The sequence below is a fragment of the Setaria italica genome, chromosome VIII, assembly GCF_000263155.2.
Source record: "Setaria italica strain Yugu1 chromosome VIII, Setaria_italica_v2.0, whole genome shotgun sequence".
Classification (NCBI taxonomy): domain Eukaryota; kingdom Viridiplantae; phylum Streptophyta; class Magnoliopsida; order Poales; family Poaceae; genus Setaria; species Setaria italica.
In genome coordinates, this window is record NC_028457.1 from 31,460,486 (window position 1) to 31,484,019 (window position 23,534).

Consider the following 23,534-nt stretch of genomic DNA (forward strand, 5'->3'; position numbering starts at 1 on the left):
TCGTACCTTGGTGGTTGAGCAATGTCGGCCGCATATCCATCCTGTCGTGATTAAGGACCGAGTTAATGTGTCATCTTGCCTAACTCCACTATCGTGCAGCCACTCGACCATTGTATGGGCAACGGCTTAGCATAAATCCCACTAGCGGGACTGTTAGTCCTCAGGGGTGCTGGTGAGCAACGGGAACCCATGGAAAAGGAGTAAGATCTTGGTGACTTAGGTCCCGGTTACGGTCTCATGGACGAGCCGTGAACCCCTCGGGTGTTTCCGCGAGAACTAGCCAGTCTTCGCTAAGGTGGGTAATGGCTTTGTTAGGATCCGTACCGTCACTAAGGTGATCGTGCTGCGGTACCCTACTTGTGGGAAAAGTGTACACCCTCTGTAGAGTTAAAACCTATCCGGGTAGCCGTGTCCACGGCATTGGACGAGTTACGGCTTGGTCACATAACTTGCATTTGGGCAAGAATGTCATGTGTGTGTGTGTGTGTGTGTGTGGAATTTCAGAAGAGTCCGGCAGTTGTGCCATGCGCTATGATGGACGGGGAGTCCGATAGCGATAAAAGCTTGGATCCTTTGTGTAGGATCAACCCCACTCGATGTTTCGGGTAGTAAAGGAAAACTTTACAAAAACCCTTTTGAAAACGATCCCCTGCATGTGTTAAAATTTAGCTTTTCCGCAAATAAACTCTAGCCTATCCTTGTTATACTCGTGCATAAACTTGCTTGTATCCCCTCCGTGGATGGGGTTGGACTTCTTGAGTACGTTAGTACTCACCCTTGCTTCATTGCTACAGAGGAAGACCCCGATTTCGTCGCAGAGGACCTCGAGTAGAGGTTGTGTCCGCACCCAACGCTGCCTGTGGTGTTGGCCTGCCCAAGATGCTGCTGCTGCCGTGTAGTCCCGAGTGCTGTCTTTTGGCAGTCGCTTGGTTAGCCGCCGTTATTTATTTACTGTTTATCGCTGCGTGGCTTTCACGCCCACTCCCTCGGGAGTTGTACGGTAACTGAATTATCTGTCGAATAAATGTGTTATCAGCCTCCTGGGACTGATATTTGTATCACATTTAGTCTCTACTTATGTGGGGACGCTTCATAGCACCTGTTAAATTATAGAATAAGTACAGGAAAATGCGAGCACCCATGCATGCTGACTCAAAGACTCGAATCCGGGTGTGCAGGTTCCACCACAAGGAATCTTACTAGCTGAGCTACGCTCAATTTGTTACCAGACATACAAGTTACGACACTGCATAACATACGTTACTATAGGGACACTTGGATCCCTTGCTGCTCCTTGCCTTGCCTAGCTGGGCAAGAAAACTAGCATTTGGTTTCTCATCGAGCTCTCCTCAGATTGCGCTGGCAAGCTTTCGGTTCGCTCTTGAGGAAGAGCGATTCTCGCTCGCTTGGGCTGGCAAGGTGAGGCTCGCTTGCGCGCGGGCGAGGCAAGGCAACGCTCGCCTGAGCGCGCCCTATATGTTTGCATAAATTTCTACTAGACAAACAAGACCTCTTGTACAGTACTATTCATACAACTTAAGTTGGTAGTTATACAAAACACCTTCAAAATACATCTAAATTTGGGTCTTGTTTGGTAGATTTTGCTGTAAGAAATACAATGGTGCAAACATATTTTAAAAATGGAGGTTTGATGAAAGAATAGTACTTTTTTTTGAGGAAATGAAAGAATAGTGTCGGTGTTTTATACTCGGCAACCTACCGAGGGGTATCCCGAGGTAGTAGATTGGTTGGTGGGGATCGCCAGACCTGGAACTTGATGATAAAAGAGAGGACACAAGACACAGATTTATACAGGTTTGGGCAGTCAGAGTAGCGTAATACCCTACATCCTATTTGAGGTGTTGTATATTGCGCATTGCGCTTGGGTGTTGTTTGGTGTTGGGGATTTGGTCGTCTGTTGTAGTTCTATGAGGTCTTGGCCTACTAATCCAGGGACCCTTACCCTCCTTTATATACTCCAAGGGACGGGATTACTAGTCGGTTACAAGGAGGTGTCTTAATAGGATTATATGGTATGAGTCCTAGTAGGATTACAGAGAAATCCTAGTAGGAGTCTGTTTTCTTCGTTCTTTGCGGGTACTGAGGATCTATCCCCGACATGCCCCCAAGCGCTTCGTGGTCGAGTGCAGCAATCCTCGATACTTTTCAGATCTTCGCCGAGTAGTTCTGGTGCTCTTCGAGTACTTTGTCTGGCTGAATCTTCAAAGTGCTTCAAGGATGCCACGAGGCTATGATGTGCTCAAGCCCTTGATCATCTTATTTTGTAATCTTCTTCTTTGGAATATGATATGGAGGGCGGTGAAAGTCGCACTCCATATGGAGTAGCCCCCGAGCTTGAAAGCTAGCTGAGCCACTAGAGATATTCCGAGTTTAGCCCCTGCGCTTTGGAGCTAGCAGAGCCATTGGAGGTACGCTACGCATCCTAGAGAGTAATCGCCGAAGCTTGACCTGAAAAAAAAAGTTGCATATATTATGTAGCATATTGTAGAATTTTGGAACTAATAAAATTTATTCAGTGATGAATATAATGTAGATGTTGTGTGTCATGCTCTTGTTTCGGCCATATTTTTTCCAAGTAGTTAGCCTATTACGTTTAGGCTCTCAGTCCCTGTTTAGCCATTGCCACTGCGTGTGAGATCTTTATCTCGAGTTCCTGTTTAGCCATTACCACTACGTGTGAGATCTTTATCTCATGTACGCGTACTGGCACTGCTGCTACGGAAATCTTTGTCTCGCGTCCTAGAGTTTAGGCATGACAGAAGATCCGAGGCTATCACGAATTAAGGTATGTTCTACTCGAGTAAATTAGTGACCACTAAGAGAAGATAGTCAAAAATAAGTAGTCGGCACTGCGACAAAAAGAGAGCGTGATTGCGCTTAAAGTAGTCGTTGAGACTTGTCTGCCTTTTGACGAGGAGAGCGTGTGCTGCCGCGCATAAGATTTGTGCCTCCTTAGGGTGTAGCCGCTGTGAGCCTCCAGCACTTAGTGCACCAAACCTCGTGGCAAAGCCTCCTAATTCGGTGTACCAAGCGTGTGGCGGAGCTTCCGGAACTTAGTGCACCAAACCCGTGGTGATAGCCTCCGTAATTCAATGTACCAAGCCTATGGCTATCGGTCAACATGCTCCAGGAATAATTGGCAAAGTGTAGCTTTGGAGGGAAATTTCCGTCGATAGGCGTACACAAAAAAGTGACTTAGCTTGATTCATGGACGATTGTCGATGAAGCCGTGGCAGTTGTCAATGAAGTCGCGACGGTTGTTGATGAAGCCGACTAATTGGAGTCAATTTCAACTAGTTGTCGATGGTGTGATGCTTCTTCCGACTAATTCCTAGTTGAGATGAGTAGTCGAGGTTGTCGCCAGCAAGTCGATGTGGCCGGACGTTAGTGTAGTAGCGCTCGTGTACATCTTCTATGTACATTAGGCGAGGAATCTTGAAGCTACGTGGTAGCCCTCGTGTGCATGTAGCAAAACCTCAAATTTCTTCATAGAACTTGCGTGCAGTAGGAATTTCTGAATTTTGACCGGCCGTGTAGTAGGAATTTCTGAATTTTTGACCGGCCGCAGATTATTGCTCTGCCCCACCTCGGTACTTGGGCTGCTTCTCTCTTCTTTTCTTGGATCGAGTAGTCTCCGCTTCTGCGGTTACAGAGTTGATGGATATCCTCCACCTCGATCCGCTCACAAGCTGGACGTTTCGTCGGGTGCTGCCCGCGCATAGCAATTTGCCTTCCTCTTACGGTGTTGTCTTGTTCTGCTTCGAACTAGGTCTTCGACTAGAAAACGGAGCGCATCGATTCCATTTCAGCTTGATGCGTCGCATCACGCTGCAAAAAATCGACGCAGCGCCCGCCCACAACACGGAATTAGCTTTGGGATCCGTGCTGCACCGAGGAGATTGATCTTAATGATGAGGTCCTTCAAGCTCGCTCGATGATCTCGACGATTACCCCTACCTGGCGCACCAGATGTTGATATTTTATACCCAACAACCTGCCGAGAGGTATTCCGAGATAGTAGATTGGTTGGTGGGGCTCGTCGAGGTAGTAGATTGGTTGTTTGGTGTTGAGGATTTGGTCCTTTGTTGTAGTTCTATGAGGTCTTAGCCTACCGATTCTCTGCCCTCCTTTATATACTCCAGAGGGCAGGATTGGCAGTCGGTTACAAGGAGTCCTAATAGGATTATATGATATGAGTGCTAGTAGGATTACAGAGAAATTATAGTAGGAGTCAGTCTTCTTTCTTCCTTACGGTACCGGGGATCTATCCCGACAAATATTACTTATTTGAAGAGAATGCAACTAATTTTTCTTCTTGATGTTAGCCGTGGTGTCGTATGGAAAGCGACGTCTCTCCAAGTCGGTCCCGCATGCTGCTGTGATTTTCGTTTCATTATCGTCACACAAACATTATTAGCTCATTCGCTTTCCCATGCCTTGGCTTCCCTTCTTCCCCAATCCCCTACCTCTCACTTCATCTTCTCCTGGCTGCTGCCATACATACATAATAGCAAGCCAGGAGAGTTGGTTGGTGTCACCAAGGTCATCAAGGATCAAGCTCTCGCCTGTTCAGCAGCTGCATGCCTCCTCAGGCTAGCAGATCTTCCTCGCACCAACAGATGCTTCGCGAGATCTTTTTCATCACCAGACCAGCAGAGGATAGCGAGGGCATCTGATCTGCACTTCCCGATTTGATCTAACTGCGGCAGCTGCCTGTAAGTTCGATACTTCGATCTCCTGCCCCTTCTCTTTCTTGTTGACTTTGAGGGTACCAACCAACTCGTGGGCACGCTAGCTGATGCTGCGGGAGCTGGAGAAAATCCGTCCGGGACCCGAAAATGCCACCGGAGCAAGCCAAGAAGAACCGTCGAAGTCATGGGTGCAGCTCGAGGCCCGCAACGAGCTAGATCAGGCCCGATCGGGACCGGAGGATGGCACTGGTGGGCCAAGCGAGGGCCTTTCTCTGTCGGTGCTGGAGCAGCCGGAGCAGCAGATCCGGTCGATTCCGGAGGATGGCGCCGGGGGGGACGCGGCGGTGCCGGAGCATCAGTCGCGACCGGAGGATGATGACGCGGCGGTGCCGTTTGTGCGGATGGAGACCCAGGAGGTTGCTGCCGGGCCGAGTGGGGGCCCGTTGGCGTCGCTGCAGATTGAGGCGGCCCGGCATATTCACTCGGGACCATATCAGGATGGCGCCAGGCCCAGCAACCCGTTCCCGTCCTTGCAGCCTCAGGATCGGGAGATATTGCAGCAGCTGGAGCAAATCCGCCTCAACGGCGATGTCGATGAGCAATCATCCCCTGAATGGACGCGGCAGCCTGCAGACATCTTCCAGGTCAGTGGTCTTTACCTTACCCATGCTCCCCAAATGGGAACTGCTAAACGGTCGACCACTAGATCTTTACTTTATCTAGTGTTGAAAGGTTTTTTTTTGGTCCGCCAAGGTATGTGTCAGTAGGAGGAGGCACCGCCGGGGGGGGGGGGGGTTGGTTTAGAACTCCGACTCTGAGGAATCGCGGGATAGCAGGGGCACCGCCTGCCGAGGTGGTGGGGGAGCCTACTTGGTTAGGAATGGAGGTGGGGCCGTTAGCTACGAGGGAGTGAAGGTTGGGGAGGTGGAAGATAGTGTTAGGTGAAACAGATAGGATAAGAGAGAGGAAGAGGAGAAAATGACCGCTAGAAGTATTTGGTGGTTGATCACCTCATGGCATCCCTCTTCCAAAAAGGCCTACTGGTTTGAGTGTATTAGATTAGTTTTTTGGAGTGTCTTTTTCGCTCTTTGACAATCCCAGATAGATGTGTAGATGTTTCCATGCAAATCTTAAGTAACCCGGTGACACTTGTTCTTCTACATGTAAGTTATCTGATATTTACTATCCATGGAACAACCTTCATCCCTCGTTAAAAAAAATAAAAAAAGGGGTTCACTCAGCATTGCACCTCACAAGGTTTGGTAATTACACTTCGTCATGGTCGTGCGTGGTTGTGAAAATAAGGGGTGTTAATATTTCAATTTATCACGGAATTTCACTGTGCTATCTATTAGATCAAACATGTAGTTATCAATTTATATCACGGTGCATCATATTCATATATATGGGTTGTTATTGTACAAAGCAGGAAAGGCACATCGCTATGGATCATTCAAGCAGTGGGTCGCCAAGGAAAATACCATTCCATTTATTACAAGAAATTACGGATTGCTTCTCCGATGAACGCAAGCTTGGTAGTGGTGGGTTTGGAAAAGTCTATATGGTAAGGTTGTCAAACAAAAAGTAATGGTACAATTGGAAGAAAAGAGTGACCCCCATGGTTAATGACACAGAAACTGCACATTATATGATAAGCAGATTGTTCACTTATAATCCATATTCGTAACTGTGAGCTGGTTCACAAGGGCAAAGGGACCATTTTTAGGGAAGCAATTATACATTTCAAATACATTGTTCAGGTTTACATAATCACATCGGGTAGTACAACACATAAACACACTGCTATAACAATTTGTTCTCTACTAGTCTTGTTACAATCTCTTCTACGGGGATGAGACAAACAATAGCAATAAAGCACAGTGCTGTGTTCACACGCAGGTTTTAATGGTTTGTCAAAGTACTAGAAAGGCAAACTTTCCAAATTTGGCTACAGCCTAGGTAATGGATCGCAAAATATACCTAGAGCAAAATGTGGAAGCAGAGCATTATACCTGACAGGCTAAAGTTTGTTGCTTTATATATGTTATATATCCCTAATTCACCATAAGCAGAAATTCAGACAATGTGAGATGCTGAACAGGGAGTGCATAACGATGGGGAGAAGATTGCTGTCAAGATGCTTCATTACATGCTAGGATTTGAGGAGGAGCAATTTCTAAAAGAGTTTAACAACCTTGCAAGGCTCCAGCACCCAAATATTGTGCGACTTGTTGGTTATTGCTATGACGTTCAGAAAAATATAGTGGAGTACGAAGGAAGACTAGTTTTTGCTGAAAGAATTTATAGGGCGCTCTGCTTCGAGTATATGCATCATGGAAGCCTTGACAAATATGTTTCAGGTACAATGGAGTGCTATTTGTACCACCATCTAGCAAGTTAGGGAACCATACTTCAAATTTACTTATATGAGAACATTATTTTTATTTGTTGCTACAGATGAATATCCTGGACTTGATTGGAACACACGCTACACACTAATCAAAGGGATTTGCAAGGGTTTGGAGTACCTTCATGAGGAATTGAAACCTCCTATGTATCATTTGGACTTAAAACCAGCTAACATATTGCTGGGTAAGAACATGCTGCCTAAAATTGCAGATTTCGGCTTATCAAGGTTCTTTGGGGAAGAACAAACACACATCACAAAAAGTTCTATAGGAACACGGTAAGTTTGTACGGTTTCTTGTGAACTGAAATTTTCTGTAAGCAGAATATTGTGTTTGCAGTAATAGATAGTTTAATTTTAATGCAGTGGATACTTACCTCCAGAATACATAGAGAGAAACATAGTCTCAAGAAAGTTTGATATATTTAGCTTGGGTGTTATTATCATAAAGATAATGACAGGACCTACAGGCTACAGAGAAAGTGCTGAAATGTCTCCCCAAGAATTTATTGATTTTGTAAGAGAAAGCAATATGTATCAATTGCAACAAATTTTCGCGAGTTGCTTGAATTATTTTTTAACAACAAGAAACTTTTCCTAATATAATACCATTATTTATGTCTATAAATTGATAGGCACACAAGAACTGGAGGACTAGACTGCAGGCAACACCAATGCACTTGTTCGAGTCATATTCAAAACAAGTGAAGAGATGCATGGAAATAGCTTTAAGTTGTGTGGAGGTCAACCGGCACAAAAGGCCAAGTATAAGGGAAATTGTCAAACAACTGAATGAGACAGAGATTATGATTCACAAACAACTGAATGAGAAAGAGATTATGATTTACAGAACCCGACTTCGTGACCTGTCAAGTTATGACCAAGGGTCATCGATGGATCAGGTGCGATCAGTTTATATTTCATTGCTTTATTTTTTTTCTTTTTGAGTGCCATCTACAAAATGTAGCTTCACTGGTGGAAAACCAATGTTGTAAATCGCGGGCTACAGAATCGAGTGCTTCTGGAAAATCTATTTGTGCTATAGTGCAGCTATAGCGGCTGCTATAGCCTTTAGCGGTATGTAAAAAAATCAGAAAAATTTAGCCCCAAACATTAGTAATTTCAAAAATTTCAGCTCAGATTGCGTAGGTACATACCCAATCATGAGTGCAAACATAAAAAACAAGTCACAACTCACAAGATAAGTCATAAGTCATCACTCATAGTTGATAAATCACAAGTATATAAGTTCGTAAAGTTGTTATAGCGGAGTTAGCGGTGCTAGCTATTGAATTGAGTGGTGCTATTTCACGCAATAGCGGAGTTAGCGGTAATATTTGCAAAAGTGTTGCGGCATCTGTCTCCAAAATCTATAGCGGTGCTATAGCGAGCTACTAGCGAGCTATTTGCAATACTGTGGAAAACTGACCTTTAGTCCCAGTTGGTAAACCTCATATCTCTCATAAAACCAACTGGGACTAATCATTCGGGACTAAAGGTCCCCATCTTTAGTCCCAGGTCATTACCCTAGACTAAAGACCTCCTATTACCAACACGGACTAAAGGGCATCATGCATGCGCATGCATATGGCCCCTTTAGTCCCAGTTGGTAGATGTCCCCAACGTCCGCATCTTCCATGCCCCCTCTCCTTCCCCATGGAGCTTGATTTGAGCATTAAAAATAGTAGATTTAGACACCAAGTAAGCCAATCAAAAGAGCCTGAATCACTGGTCGAAACTGCCGCTCACCTCACATGATGCCATAGAGTGGGTGCCCGGAGCCGCTGCTTGCCTCATTTGCACGGCAGCACGGCTCACCGCGCGGGGGATGAAGCCGCCGCTCGCTTCACGAGCATGGGCGTCAGGTAGCTGCTAGTGTTGGCTTATAGCTCTGCATGAGCAGATGAATGGAAGGAGCACTGAGAAGATAAGGTTGAGCATTTTTCTATTACCATGTGGATCCCACAAACAACCAAATAAATAAACATGGGATAAGAAAACAAATATCATTACCCTATCTCTTTCCCGCCGCAGCATAACCCAAGATATTTCCGTTTCCCAATCAATGGTGCTATCTGAACGCCACCTTAGGGATTCAGCAGGCATGCAAACAAAGGTAAGGCACTTCCCCAAGCAGAGGTGGGGCACCTCCCACGGACCGAGCATGTTACTTTTGTTGCATAACAAAAATAGTGAATCTTCGATTGGTCACTAATAGGGAAGATAAACTACCTCCAGAAATTGGAAGTATTGGCGCCGCCACCATGATCGTCTACAATGGTGGCTGGCAATGGAACCGGGGAATCCCGGCCAAGACCCATGGCACTCAGTGTAACGCCGTAGGCGCGCATGCAGCACTACCGTAATCAGCGCTGGGTCCACAAAGCCCTTACTCCCTGCGCCCCAGGTGACCATGGGCTACTCACCCCATGGACCGCCCCGGGTCAGCGCGGGGCAGCAGCAGGGCCTCACCGGCGAGGTGGAAGCCCAATCCGACGAAGTAGCAGCAGCCACCTAGTGAAGCTTGAGCCCAACGAGGCGAGCTCCGGCCCCACGAACGCCCTCCTATGGATCTGCCAGGGGATGCCCCAACGGTCTGGGCGGCGCCGGATCCGAGCTTGCTAGTGCCGGATATGGGCAAGCCCAGGGCGTCAGCCGCTACCGGCAGCGTCCACCGCAGCAGCAGGAAAGGAGGAGGCGGGGGAGGATGTGAAGAATGAGGAGAGGGCTTAGAATTAGTGGGGGTGGTGATGCGCACGCTGCCGCCCTCATCGCGACCGGATGGGCTTCCGTCGGCAAGCTCCGGCAGTGGCGAGTTGGATAGGAGGAGGGATGCTAGAGGTGAGAGAGGCGGCCGGCACCGCTCGAGTCACCCCTGGGCGACGCGTGGCTGGGAGTTTTCCAGCCCGACATATAACATAATAGCACTTTGATGCCCAATTTCCTGAATTGCTTCCGGTGGGGAATAACAAACAAACTGAACCAACCTTTGTTCAGCTGTCGTGGATTTGCACCTGGGCACTTACTGCAGCCCAACATAACATTTGACTATTGCAGATTAGTGTTCTTCCGTGACTTGAGATAACAAAATGTAGGAGAAAGAACTGGTGGATATGTTAATCGTATTCCTGTGGTTTGTGTACGAGATATCCCAATATACTATGACACAAATGGGATGCAAATGAATCATACATCCTGGTTAAATTCACGTAGGGTCTGGTGTTTAGCAAGTAAACAAGAAGTTTATTCTCAAGAAAGTGTCAGCATGTCATCTTTTTTGTCTTGAGCTATAACAATCTGGGTAAAATTTTCCACACAGGAAAGTGAAACCATTGGACTGTGCAGAGAAGCTTCTTGCAATTCCAGAGGGGTGATAAGGCAGGGAATGAGTACAACCAAGGTGGGATGTGTTGGGAATTATGAGCTGGGCCGGACCATAGGTAAAGGCACATTTGCCAAGTTCAAGTTTGCACGGAACATCCATACTGGCGAATTTGTAGCCATCAAGATCCTAGATAAAGAGAAGGTCCTTAAGCACAAGATGGTTGAGCAGGTCACTTTCAATTATTGTTGCATTTTTTTTAGTATTTGGTGATATTTCATATCTCGTAAGTTCTGGTCCCTTCCTTCCGATTCTGTCCCCCATTAGTACCTTCACTTTTGAATATAATGGTCCTTGAGTTGGGCAACTTTGTTCAGCATCGAATTAACAGCTCCTGGTGGGAGTAATTTGTTGTTGATGAAAAAACTACATGGTCGAATATGCAGATTAAGCGGGGAATTTTGGCAATGAAGTTGATTGAGCATCCTAATGTTGTTCGCATATACGAGGTACCTTTCTTAACGTTCTAGCTGATTAGAAAGTTGGTCAGAATAGAGCAAGTCAGAAGTTCTTAACAGAATCATTTAGCACGTCTAGTTTCTTTTCACTAGGAGCAGGCAATTTCTGATCTCTTTGACAAAATCAATGTTTTCATTAACCTTTAGGTGATGGGAAGTAAAACAAAGATCTACATTGTGTTAGAATGTGTTCCCTATGGTGATCTCTTAGACACCATTGTAAGTTATATGCACATTGTCCCTTCCAGTTTATGTAGTTTCTGCTATACCCACCGCCTTCCATGTCCCAAAGTTCAACCTATCACCGACAAATTTTAATTAACGGTAAACTTTTTGTGTTCCTCACCATAAAGGTTAATAGCGGTCGAATGAGGGAATGTGAGGCAAGGAGGTACTTCCAACAATTGATCAATGCGGTTGATTATTGTCATAGCAGAGATGTGTATCACCTGAATTTAAAAGTGAGGTCACTTTATTTGTGTGTTTTTTCTGTAATTAAGAACTCTATTTCGGAATCTAAACTATAATTAATACTTGCAGCCTGAAAAATTACTGCTTGATTCACGTGGAAACCTGAAGGTATCTGAGTTTGGGCTGGGCGCACTATCTCAGCAAATCAAGGTAAATGACTTATTTCTTATACGCCTATAAGCTACTTGGGTAATGATAGAGTAAAATTTTACACCTTTTGCATCAACAAATAATCATATCCCTTAATGTTTGAAACTTTTCAGACCCTTTGACATATCTTTAAGCGTGTTTCTTGTCTGTTTGATCTTGTTCAGACTGATGGAGTGCTGCACACAACTTATGGGACTCCAAACTATGTTGCACCAGAGGTACTGCCAGAAAACTGTATAAAACGAACCAATAATGGATATTATGGTAATTACTAGTATTTCATTAGGAATACAATGATCTAAATATTTCTACGAACTTCACTATAGGTCCTTGAAGATGGAGGCTATGACAGTGGAACGGCTGATGTGTGGTCATGCGGAGTTATCCTGTTTGTTCTGCTAGCAGGGTATTTACCTTTTGAGGACTCTAATCTTACGAGGTTGTATAAGAAGGTGAGCATTGCACGGCTTTTAGATCATTGCTGCAGTCTTGCTTGTTCATTCTTATTTGGTTTTACCCTTCTATTCCTGGCAGATATCGAATGCAGAATTCACATTTCCACTGTGGACATCTTTTCCTGCCAAGATGTTGTTAAAAAGAATCCTCGATCCAAATCCCATAACGGTATGCCAGATCACAAGCTGCCTGAAAAAAAAGTACTATGAAACAATTTTAAGATAATGGAATAGAATAGATCAACATTCACCGTACAATGTATCCCATAGTAGGCTGATAGGGTCACACGATGTTGCCAATATCCATCAACCAAATAACACTACCTTCGATCTAGCATTTGACGTCTAACTCAGATTGACACAAATGTTAGAAGTTCCTAATGCGCATAGCCACTGTTAGATGCCATTGAGAATAAAACTTTGTTCAGTTTTCTTTTTGAGGAAAAGTATAGGCAATGCACATATCTCAAAACAAAACACTTTGTGTGAGTAAAGAATAGCAACTTCCAGTCAAGGAGCAATAGTTGCAACTGGATTGTGGTTCATCTTCATCTTGAGGATGTGCTGAGTCTGGTTTCGGAATGAATGAGCCTCCATAATTCTATCTTGCTCCACCAGATCAGACTCACGTTTTGGTAAATCATGGCAGAGAATAACAATCCCAGAAATACTAGAGGATGAGTGGTTCAAAGAGGGCTACAGGCGCCAGGAGTTTGACAAAAAATTTGACATCACCTTATTGGATGATGTGGATGCTGTCTTCCAAGATTCAGAAGTGAGTAAATGGTGCATTTTTATTTTCTGTCTCATGCATAATGTCACAGATTTACTTACCAACTAGTTTACTGTTGTTATTTGACATCATTCAGGAGCACCTCGTGACAGAAAAGAAAGATGAACCAGTATCTCTGAATGCATTCGATCTGATTTCATCATCAAAAGGCTTTAACCTTGAAAACTTACTTGACTCAGAGCAGGTGCGAGAGGTTCCTGACTCCTCTGTGGTAACCTAGAACTCATCATGATTTTCTAAGGACAATAAAAAGGGGAAGCAATAAAAAGGGACTTGATAGGATGGAATATACCTAGAGATTTGTCCTTCGATAGGAGTGCACGGAAAGATGCTATTCACGTGCATAAATGATGAACAAGCTTAAGGCCCCTACTAATATCACTTTTATTTATTTATTTATTTTCCTTTTCTGTTTTTTATTTTTATCAATGATTGTTGAGTTTCAATTCTAGCCTATTGCAACTTGTTTGGGACTAAAAAGGCTATGTTGTTGTTGTATTGCCTGATGACTGTTCTATGCACTTGAATTTCCTTTGAATTTTGCCGGTGAAAGTCAATTACAGAATTTTGAAGGATGTTGCAAGCAAATACTAGTTCTGTATACCTATGTGATTAGAACAATAGTTCCGAAGATTTTACATTTTTTTCTCAATTTAGGATTTTCCATCAACACTGGGCCGGGTCATCATATTATGATTTTGCAACCTAACTCTTCTATACTTTATACTTAAACTTTTAGTCACTGTATCTGCAGGGGTTCAAAAGAGAAGAAAGGTTTACATCAACTTGTCCACCCAGAGAAATTATCCACAGGATTGAGGAAGCTGCAACAACCCTAGGATTTAGCGTTCAGAAGAAAAATTACAAGGTACCTACCTACAACTCTGTAATAATTGATTCTTCAAATATTTTCTTGAATGCATGACTTCTTGATATGAATACAAACTTTAAATAGATGTTTCTACATGCTAAAAGTTCTCTTTTTATTATGTGACCAGTTGAGGCTCGAAAAGATAGAGGCAGGGAGGAAGGGAAACCTTCATGTTGCTGCTGAGGTAAAGCTTAATATTAATTATTTTCCTTAATTGTAATGTGCCTTGCAAAGTTCTTGTGCCTAACATTAATTAGTAATATTAATTCAGATACTGCAAATTGCACCCTCTTTTCACGTGATAGAAGTCAGAAAAGGAGAAGGTGACACTCTGGAATTTCATAAGGTAACTATCAGGCATGCAAAGATCATGCCAATAAAGAAGCATATGTATTGATGTACTACTGCAGTTTAAATGTTTATCATTAGTTGAAGAAGTGGATTAATTCCTATCCGTATGCGCTTCTCCAGTCACTAGTAGTTTTGATTCACTAAATTACAACAATTCATAATTTGTCTTGTCCTTTCAGCATCTTTTATTGAACGGCATGTGATTAAATGTGTATAAGCTGTAATTTTCTGCAGTTCTACAAGGACCTTTCCAAGACCTTAAAGGACATTGTCTGGAAATTCGATGATCTCTAAATGCAACCAGCTTCCTAATAGAACCAGCGGAGAGGAAAGATGGAAAACTATTTGCATATCATTCTTCCAAGCACATTCGGATTTGATAGCCTGTATTGTTCACCATTGCTGTAAATTATTGTAAATGCCGCTTGTTGTAGTTGAAGGGCAATTCATCGAGGCTTAATCCATGTTAGGAAAATTCTTAGTCGCAACTAGAAAACTTTTGTTCGCCCTGCATGTCATTGAAACAGTTTTTTTTCTCTTGACGCCACTGCCGTTTGTTAGCATAACAAGAGTCTCTGTTAGTATACCAAGGGTTGGAATCTCTTTATTTTTCAGTTTTCCTACCTCTTCATATCCCAATGTAATCTCTATATATACTCTCTTGAGATTAATGGAAAGTGAGTAGAGTTATTCCTCCAATATGGTATCAGTAGGGTCACGATCCTTTCACTTCGGCTAGACCGTCGGACTCCCCCGACGTGTCTCAACCTCCGCGCGCCGGTCGTCACCGCGCCTCTGTCCACGACACCACCATGTGTTCTAACGCTGAGCTCCAGCAAGCGGCCATGGAGGCTATCGCTGCTGCCGAAGCCACCACCGCCCAGGCCCAGGCAGCAAATGCTTGGGCGGACGCCGGTACTACACGGGCGGAGGCGGCCGAACAGCACGTCGCCGAGTACGAGACTGCTGAGCAAGCTCAACTCCACGCTCAGGCCATCGCGGTGAACAACATCAAGACAATGATCCCTCTCGTCCTTGAGAAGACGTCTACGTTCTACGGCCGCTGGCACTCGCTCTTCCTCAACACGGTGACCAAATATGGCCTCGACTCCCTCGTGCTCACTGATGATGACTTCTCTACGGATCCTCATTGGCATTGCGTGGATTGCACTGTGAAGTCATGGCTTTTTGGCACTGTGTCGCCTGATCTTATTGAAGATGTGTCCACTGTCTCCCAAACGTCACGGACTATCTGGCTTGGTCTTGAAGACCAGTTCATCGGCAACAGGGAAACTCGTGCCATCATCCTTGACGCCGAGTTTCAAACGTCACGGACTATCTGGCTTGGTCTTGAAGACCAGTTCATCGGCAACAGGGAAACTCGTGCCATCATCCTTGACGCCGAGTTTCGGACTCTCGTTCAGGGGGATCTCTCTGTCACTGATTATTTAAACAAGATGAAGAGTATGGAAGATGCTCTGGGAACTTTAGGTGAGCCCATCTTGGACCGCACCTTAGTTCTAAATGTTCTTCGCAGCCTCAACGAACGGTACTCTCACATGGCGGCGATGATCAAGCGCACACGCCCTTTTCCGTCGTACTCTGACATCCGTGCGGATTTGCTCATTGAGGAAGTAACTCTTGCCAGCAAGTCTTCTACTCCGACAGCTTTTGTCACCTCGTTGTCACTATCGTGCCCCCCTGCGCCTCGCCCTAGTGATAACCAGGGCGGCCATACTGTCCAAATTGGTGGCAGCCAGGGTGGTGGCTCTGGTGGCTCTGGCGGCCAAGGTGGTGGCTCTGGTGGCCGAGGCGGCGGCCACTCCCGGCGGCGCTGGCTCAATCAGCCCAGTGGCCAACCCGGTGGTCACCCCAGTGGTCCGGCTAGTCGCCCACCAGGAGCTTGGGTGCCCCAACACTGGAATCCCCTCATGGGGACTTTCGCTGTCTGGCCAGGACAGCATGGCGCCCGTCCCCACCCTCCTCTAGCACCACCGCCTCCTCACCCTCAAGCTTACATCGCTGGTGCCCCCGTACAGCAGCAGCAGTTCGCCGGCCCTCCGTCTGTGGCCGGTTCCTCTTACTACGGCTTCCCCACTCCGGCTTCTTCCTCCTGGACATGGGATCCGCAAGCGTTGGCAAGCAACTTCAACACCATGACACTCACGCCTGACGCTTCCTCCGTCCGACAATTGGTATATGGATTCAGGTGCTTCCTCTCACATGGTTTCAAACTCCGATCTCCTAACACAAGTTCATCCTTCTACTTCTTTTACTCCATCTAATATAATTGTCAGTAATGGTTCCTGTTTGCTAGTTACAGCTGTTGGTTCCACTTCTTTTCACTGGCCCAATAGCTCGTTACATTTGTATAATATTCTTATCTCTCCGCACATTATTAAGAATCTTATTTATGTCTGTCGTTTCACTATTGATAATCATTGTTCTGTTGAATTTGATCCTTTTGACCTTTCTGTGAAGGATCTAGCAACGGGGAACGTGATCGTCAGGTGCAATAGTTTTGGGGAGCTCTACTCTTTTCGGCCCCCGCCCCACCATCACTCTTTCATCGCAGTCACATCTACACCCGTCCTTGGGCATCATCGGCTCGGTCATCTTGGACATATGTCTCTATCTCACTTGGCTCCTTTCTTGCATTCAGCTTGTAATAAACGTGAGTTAGAAACCTTGTGTCATGCTTGCCAGTTAGGTCACCACGTACGCCTACCTTTTGCTTCATCTAATTCACGTGCCTCCGCGAACTTTGACTTAATACACTGTGATTTGTGGACATCTTCCATTACTAGTGTCAGTGGCTATAAATATTATCTTATAATTCTTGACGATTGTTCCCATTATTCTTGGACTTTTCCTTTACGCCTTAAATCTGATACTTTTTCGTGTCTTTCTAACTTTTTTTCTTATGTTACCACTCAGTTTGGGACCACAATCAAGGCCGTTCAATGTGATAACGGTCGTGAGTTCGACAACTCCACCGCCCGTGCCTTCCTCCATGCACATGGTACTGCTATTCGCATGTCTTGTCCTCATACTTCCCCACAAAATGGACGTGCCGAACGCATTATTCGCTCCACTAATAATATCATGTGCTCTCTAATGTTCCAAGCCAGTTTATCATCATCCTACTGGGTGGAGGCCCTCCACACATCCACCTATCTTCTCAACCGTCATCCAACCAAAACCCTCAATTTCCAAACTCCGTACTTAGTTCTATACGGTGTTCCTCCCACATATCATCATCTTCGTGTTTTTGGTTGTAAATGTTACCCTAACCTATCTGCCACTACTCCACATAAGCTCGCTCCTCGATCCATCCCTTGTGTGTTCTTGGGCTATCCTTCCGACCACAAGGGATATCGCTGCCTTGATTTAGCCACAAATCGCATAATTCTTTCTCGTCATGTCAATTTCGATGAATCATCTTTTCCCTTTGCCGAGCTTCCTGCTCCTCTCCCTTGATCCAACCTTGATTTTTTGTTGGAGTTTGACCATGTGTATAGCCCTGTTTCTTCACCTTTTTTTGCAGGTCTTGGTGTTGCAGGTCCTGGCGTCCCGGGGGCACCGATGCCTCCTGCTGCTAGCCCTGGGCCTCTTGGTGGCGGTCTGGACTTTCCAGGGCCTCCTGCTGCACCAGGGGCTAGTGCTGGGCCTTTTGGCACTGCCGCTGGTCCCTCTGGTGGCGGTCTAGCAGCACTTCCGGCGCCCCCTGCTCCTGCGCTAGAAACTGGAGCGGCCACACCTATTGCCGCGCCACAGGCTGGAGCTGCGCCCAGTCCAACGGCCGCGATTAGCAGTAGGCCTTCTATCGGCCGCGCTGGACCTCCTGGTGCTGGTGCTGCTCCTGGTGCCCATGCGCTTGGGGCCAGTTCTCCCGCTACTGGCATCCTTCCACAAGGAGCTATTCCGGTCATGCCAATTGCCAATGATCATGTTATGATGACTCGGGGAAAACATGGTTTCCGCCAACCAAAAACTACTATGAACTTGCAGGCCACCACTTTATCTCCTATTCCAAAGACTTATCATGGTGCTTTGGCCAATCCAAATTGGCGTGATGCTATGCTGGAGGAATTCACCGCTCTCCAAGCCAACCACACTTGGGATCTTGTCCCTCCTCCACCTGGCATTAATATTGTTACAGGCAAATGGGTTTTCCAACAAAAATTACATCCGGATGGCACCCTCAACTGTTATAAAGCTCGTTGGGTCCTTTGTGGTTTTACCCAACGCCCTGGTATTGATTTTGGTGAAACTTTCAGTCCTGTTGTTAAGCCAGCCACTATACGCACAGTTCTCTCTTTGGCAGTATCTCAGAACTGGGTTGTCCATCAATTGGATGTGAAGAATGCTTTCCTCCATGGTACTTTGAAAGAGACGGTCTATTGTACACAGCCATCTGGGTTTGTTGATTCATCCAAGCCCGATTATGTATGCCGCCTTAATAAGTCCCTCTACGGCTTGAAACAGGCACCCCGAGCTTGGTATAGCTGATTTGCTTCCTTCATTTGTTCTGTTGGATTTCTGGAGGCAAAGTTGGATACCTCTCTTTTTATTTTGCGGCGAGGCTCTGATATGGCATACTTACTTCTTTATGTCGATGATATTATATTGACTGCATCTTTTGGGGCTCTTCTCCACAGCATTGTGAGTTCTCTTACGGCAGAGTTCTCTATGAAGGATCTTGGGCATTTGCATCATTTCCTTGGCATGATTGTCTCTCGGAGCTCCACTGACATGTTCCTCTCTCAGCGCCACTACATACTTGAGCTCTTGGATCGTGCTGGTATGAGTGATTGCAAACCTTGCTCCACTCCGATTGATACTAATGCCAAGATCTCTGCTGATGGACCGCCTGTTGCTGATGCCACTAACTATTGCGCTCTTGTTGGTGCTTTACAGTGGCTCACTTTTACTCGTCCAGACATCTCCTATGCCGTGCAGCAGATTTGTCTATATATGCACGATCCCTGTGAGCCCCATCTTGCCTTGATTAAGCGTGTTCTTTGCTACATCAAGGGGACTCTTGACTATGGTCTCAAGATACTTCGGTCTTCTACTTGTGACCTTGTTGCATACTCCGATGCTGATTGGGCGGGTTGTCCTAACACTCGGCGCTCCACTTCAGGTTACGCTGTATTTTTTGGTGACAATTTGGTTTCCTGGTCTTCAAAGCAACAACAAACAGTTTCTCGCTCCAGTGCTGAGGCCGAATATAGAGCTGTTGCCAATGCTGTTGCGGAAATTTCTTGGCTTCGGAAACTTCTTCAGGAACTTCATTTCTATCCTCAGCGCTCCTCCATGATTTTCTGTGATAACATCAGCGCCGTTTATCTCTCAACAAATCCGGTATAGCATCAGCGTACCAAACATGTTGAGATTGATTTACATTTCGACCGCAACAAGGTTGCTACAGGGGCTATTCGAGTTCTTCATGTTCCATCCACTTCCCAATATGCGGATGTGTTTACCAAGGGCCTCCCTACCTCTATTTTCACTGAATTTCAATCCAGTTTGAATGTCTCCACTCCTAACAGTGTCGGCGTTCCAACAGCGGGGGGGTGTTAGCATAACAAGAGTCTCTGTTAGTATACCAAGGGTTGTAATCTCTTTATTTTTCAGTTTTCCTACCTCTTCATATCCCAATGTAATCTCTATATATACTCTCTTGAGATTAATGGAATGTGAGTAGAGTTATTCCTCCAATACCGTTAGAACTGTTTTTAGTCTCTCAGCTCCGCTAAACCACATGGAGATCGAAAAAATGACCATTTTGTCCTTGCCATCTATTGGACCTGTTTGGTAGCACTTATTTGCAGGTTGCAGCTTATACAAAGAAGAAGAAGAAAAGAGCAGAGATTAGAAGGATATATAGACCATGGATGGGTGAGGAGCTGGACCTGCATGGAGGAGAGCCGTGGGATCGATGGATTGATTTTGCGCTTGATGGCTGAGTTGGGAGGGTTAGAAAAGGCACAATATAGGACCCCTTTACCGGCGAGAGATCCCGCTAGCACCGAAGATCGTCTTCTCGTCGAACCCCACACAACTACTGCTGCTGGACTATGGCCGAGGGGAAGGATCTAGTTAAAGTTAAGAGGGGAAGGATCTAGTTAAAGTTAAGTGGTGTTCATCACGGTGTATTGTAGAATAACCAAAGAGCAATGGGTTTGATGGGTTGTAACCATATCTACCTAACCCATTTAATCCTTCTCACGCTTCGGATTGGGCTGTAGATGGGTGGATTGAGTGGGTTGCTTGCCTAGCCCATGCCAAAAGGTCTATTCCACATGTACATGTGATCACATGAGTTATCCTGGCCGTCCATCATAATGGTGGGCCCCGTACATTATCCGTGTACCCAAACTATTATTATGTTCTAGCGTCGTTTTGCTGTGGGGTAGTTTCGGTAGTGCAAAAGCTTGCCTTTTTCAAGCTCGGTCATCTTCCTCCCTGAGCTCACTCTTCCTCTCCTCACTTATCCTCCCCGAGCTCACTCGCGCAGAGATGGATTCAGCGAAGAAGAAGGCCGCAGCCAAGTGTTTGCTCTTAGTGTTGAAGATTCGGGCCGAAGTGGTTGTGTCTTCGGAACGAGATTCGATGAGGACGGATGATGTAGAGTAGAGAAATTTGGATTTTTGCCATCGCAAACATTGGGCTTTGCAAAATTGGCACTGCTAATATGGGCTTCACAAAATCTCCACCTAAAACATTGACACGTTGTTTTCTTTCCCATTTTTCTCGTTTTAGCGATTTCTATTTTTTTCATTTTTCCACACAGGCAATTCTCAACATGACAAATATTGACCCCATGCCTCCTAGTTCAAACGCGATGAGAATTGGTTCAGACCTGGACATCATGTAACGTGTGTATGCGTGCCCTTGTGTAATGTGTGCATGGTGTGCTACTTGTGTAATAAAACATCAGTAGCTGGAACGTAACTAACCACCTCTGCTGCTACATATTACACTAACGAACTATTGATTCATGACACGACTAATTACATTCTCACTCTAAACTAAATGTGATTATGGTGAGATAAAAAAGGTGATTATGGTGCATGAAAGGGCTAACTCCACATTGAAAACAGATTGCGATGATCCAACCTGAGCTAACAAGTGATAAAACTCATTTGAGAGGTGCAATGCATCCATGCTTGCCTTCACAATACAATCTGTGCTTAATATCATTTATAGGTAAATATATAATGCGCACAGAAAGCATGCCACTGACAATAAGAGAACATTGCACCCAACTTTCATATGTTATTCATCATATCCAGTCCAGGGAAACAAAATACACATGGTTGTTCTAGAAGATGGAGCTATAGTAAGGTAGGCATCATACTATTCAGAATTTCATATAGGGCAAAAGGCTTGCAGCAGATCAGAATTAACCTGCAGCAGATCATTCGGAAGGACAGAACCACACTGGGATGTCGAGGTGGACCTCTGGTGCGCCTGAATTGGTTGGAGAAAACTCGACAGCTAAAGGCCTGATCGTACCATCTCTAATGTTGCACACCATATATCCATCAAACAAACGGTTCTTGTAACTGAATACTCCATCATATCCATCAGCGAAGTAGATAAGGTCACCTTGAACTCCAACATGCAAACCAGCAGAAAAGGACTTGCAACTGCGGTTGCCAACAAAAATACAGTCCCCATCAAAGCTGTGGATCTCAGTGACACGGCTTGTGCTGATGTCAAGAGCAAACACCTCAACTTTAACAATTTCTGGTTCGATTTTGCGAGCATCGAAGTTTCTAATGATTAATAGCAGCTTTCCACGCCAAACAACCATTTGGAACCTCAGTGAATAATTGTGCTTGGATCGGAGAAGTGGATAAATCACATGACTAGAAACACAAGACACATTGACTCCATGCTCATCCTCCCCGAATTCAAAAGCATGTACTTCCAGATCATGTACAGCTTCCCATGATAGTAGGCAAGATCACTGCCCCAAGCAATGCAACTACCGCAGCAAAAGTACCATGACGTCATCCCAGCTTGCCAGAGAGCAAGTCAGCGTGCGGACATCGTGTATTGGAAGATAGCAGCCACAATGCACTTGGACCCGGAATTAGGTGTAGCAGATAGCACCGCATTGTTGCAGAGTAACATTCCATACTTCTTACCACTGGCGGTATGAACAAACCCAGAATCATTGTCATTGACGATGCGGATGCTCTTACTGTAGATCGAAGCATTGCAATTTGCCTTCAAGCGTGGTAGATGGATCACCCCATCGGAGAAGGCGTTCACCAAGAAGCACTCGCCATTGCCATTGTTAACAAACTCACCGGCCCTCACGTCCGCAAGCCAGCAGCCAGACGAGCCCACGCAACGGTCGTCATCGCCCGCCGCGTCCGCGGGCATCCCGGCACGCGCGGGGCCGTCATCGCGCCCCGGGAGCTCAGGCACGAGAACCTGAACTTGGGGAGCACCAGCACCGGCAGCGGCGGGGGCAGGCAGTGGCCGCGCGCGGCGGCGCGCCAGTGGCGGCTCACGGACCGCACGGCGGCGCGGTCGGCGGCGCAGGGGAGGAAGTTGAGCACCACGCCCAGGATGTCCGTATGGACGCTCGCCCACGTCGACGCCTGCGGCGGCGGCGGCGGCGGCTCGCGCCCCATGTCGAATCTTGGCCTCTTCTGGTTTTGGGGCGTTCCGTCGAACACATCGCCTGCGAACAAAAAGACCCGGCCTTGCTGGAAACCACAACCATACTCAAAAGGGTACGCTGTAGATGATGAGAGGCAGGACTCACCGCCGGCGTTGTCGGCGCCGGAATCCATGGAGGCCATCTACCCAAGCAATCTGCGCCAATGCCTGTTCTCAAATCTCTCAACTTCTCGCATCGATACGAACTGACGGATTAGATTTTGATTGAAGTATCACATGTTGTTTGTGGGCTTGGGTTGGGCCGGATCTGGTAATCTGGCCCGTCACGGTAAGTTATGAACTCAGGGCTCTGTTCAGTCATCTATTACATCCAGGATCCATCACAATGTTCAACGTTGATGTATTAGTACAAACAAAAGCTTAGAAATTTACAAGGAGTAAACCTTCCTCTACTCTGCCATAAACCATTAGTTGTTCCACGACAATGTATAAAATCGTCTGGATTGTGTATGTCTTATGACGAAAAAATTCCTGTTCGTCAGTGTCATCTCAAATTAGTGACGAAAATACTTGAACGTCACAAAATGACAACTATTCTGTGACATTCTTGACGTTCGTCACAGCGATTTTCGTCATTAATAGTCATATTTCATTGTAGCGTTGGCTGGACAGTTTGCAACAATCGCATCTTTCTATATTTTAAAAAAAAGAGAGAGACTGCTTTTCATATATAAAGGGCAAAACACCCCCCTCCGTCATCGTTAATCTAAAGAAGTCTAAGTACTCTTCTTTCCTGGCATTGCCTTCTCCTGTAGGACTTGCCTAAAATATTTATTTG

The 23,534-nt window shown here is 45.7% G+C and overlaps 1 protein-coding gene across 4 annotated transcripts; it reads left to right on the forward strand.

Annotated features, from left to right (window-relative positions):
• Window positions 1-4,431: 4,431 nt before the first annotated feature.
• LOC101778754 lies at window positions 4,432-14,749 on the forward strand. Of its 4 annotated transcripts, XM_012848530.2 has the most exons (21): window positions 4,432-4,736; window positions 4,817-5,356; window positions 6,142-6,276; window positions 6,814-7,072; window positions 7,170-7,398; window positions 7,486-7,636; window positions 7,755-8,021; window positions 10,439-10,672; window positions 10,888-10,950; window positions 11,107-11,178; window positions 11,313-11,420; window positions 11,500-11,580; window positions 11,745-11,798; window positions 11,907-12,032; window positions 12,115-12,204; window positions 12,685-12,810; window positions 12,905-13,012; window positions 13,583-13,696; window positions 13,827-13,883; window positions 13,971-14,045; window positions 14,285-14,749. In XM_012848530.2, exons 2-21 carry the CDS (start codon window positions 4,820-4,822, stop codon window positions 14,342-14,344), a joined length of 2,946 nt encoding a protein of 981 aa, XP_012703984.1. In that variant the 5' UTR covers window positions 4,432-4,736; window positions 4,817-4,819; the 3' UTR covers window positions 14,345-14,749. The 4 variants fall into 4 exon arrangements, with proteins under 4 accessions (XP_012703984.1, XP_012703986.1, XP_012703985.1 ...); XM_012848532.2 differs by lacking the exon at window positions 12,115-12,204; XM_012848531.2 differs by lacking the exon at window positions 11,107-11,178.
• The last annotated feature ends 8,785 nt before the right edge of the window (window positions 14,750-23,534 follow it).

Excerpts from the sequence above, each read along its gene's own strand:
- LOC101778754 (XM_012848530.2), top strand. The coding sequence starts at position 4,820 with ATGCTGCGGGAGCTGGAGAAAATCCGTCCGGGACCCGAAAATGCCACC. Across the intron at positions 12,033-12,114 it reads TTACGAGGTTGTATAAGAAG|ATATCGAATGCAGAATTCAC; the intron begins GTGAGCATTGCA and ends TATTCCTGGCAG. Across the intron at positions 14,046-14,284 it reads ACACTCTGGAATTTCATAAG|TTCTACAAGGACCTTTCCAA; the intron begins GTAACTATCAGG and ends AATTTTCTGCAG.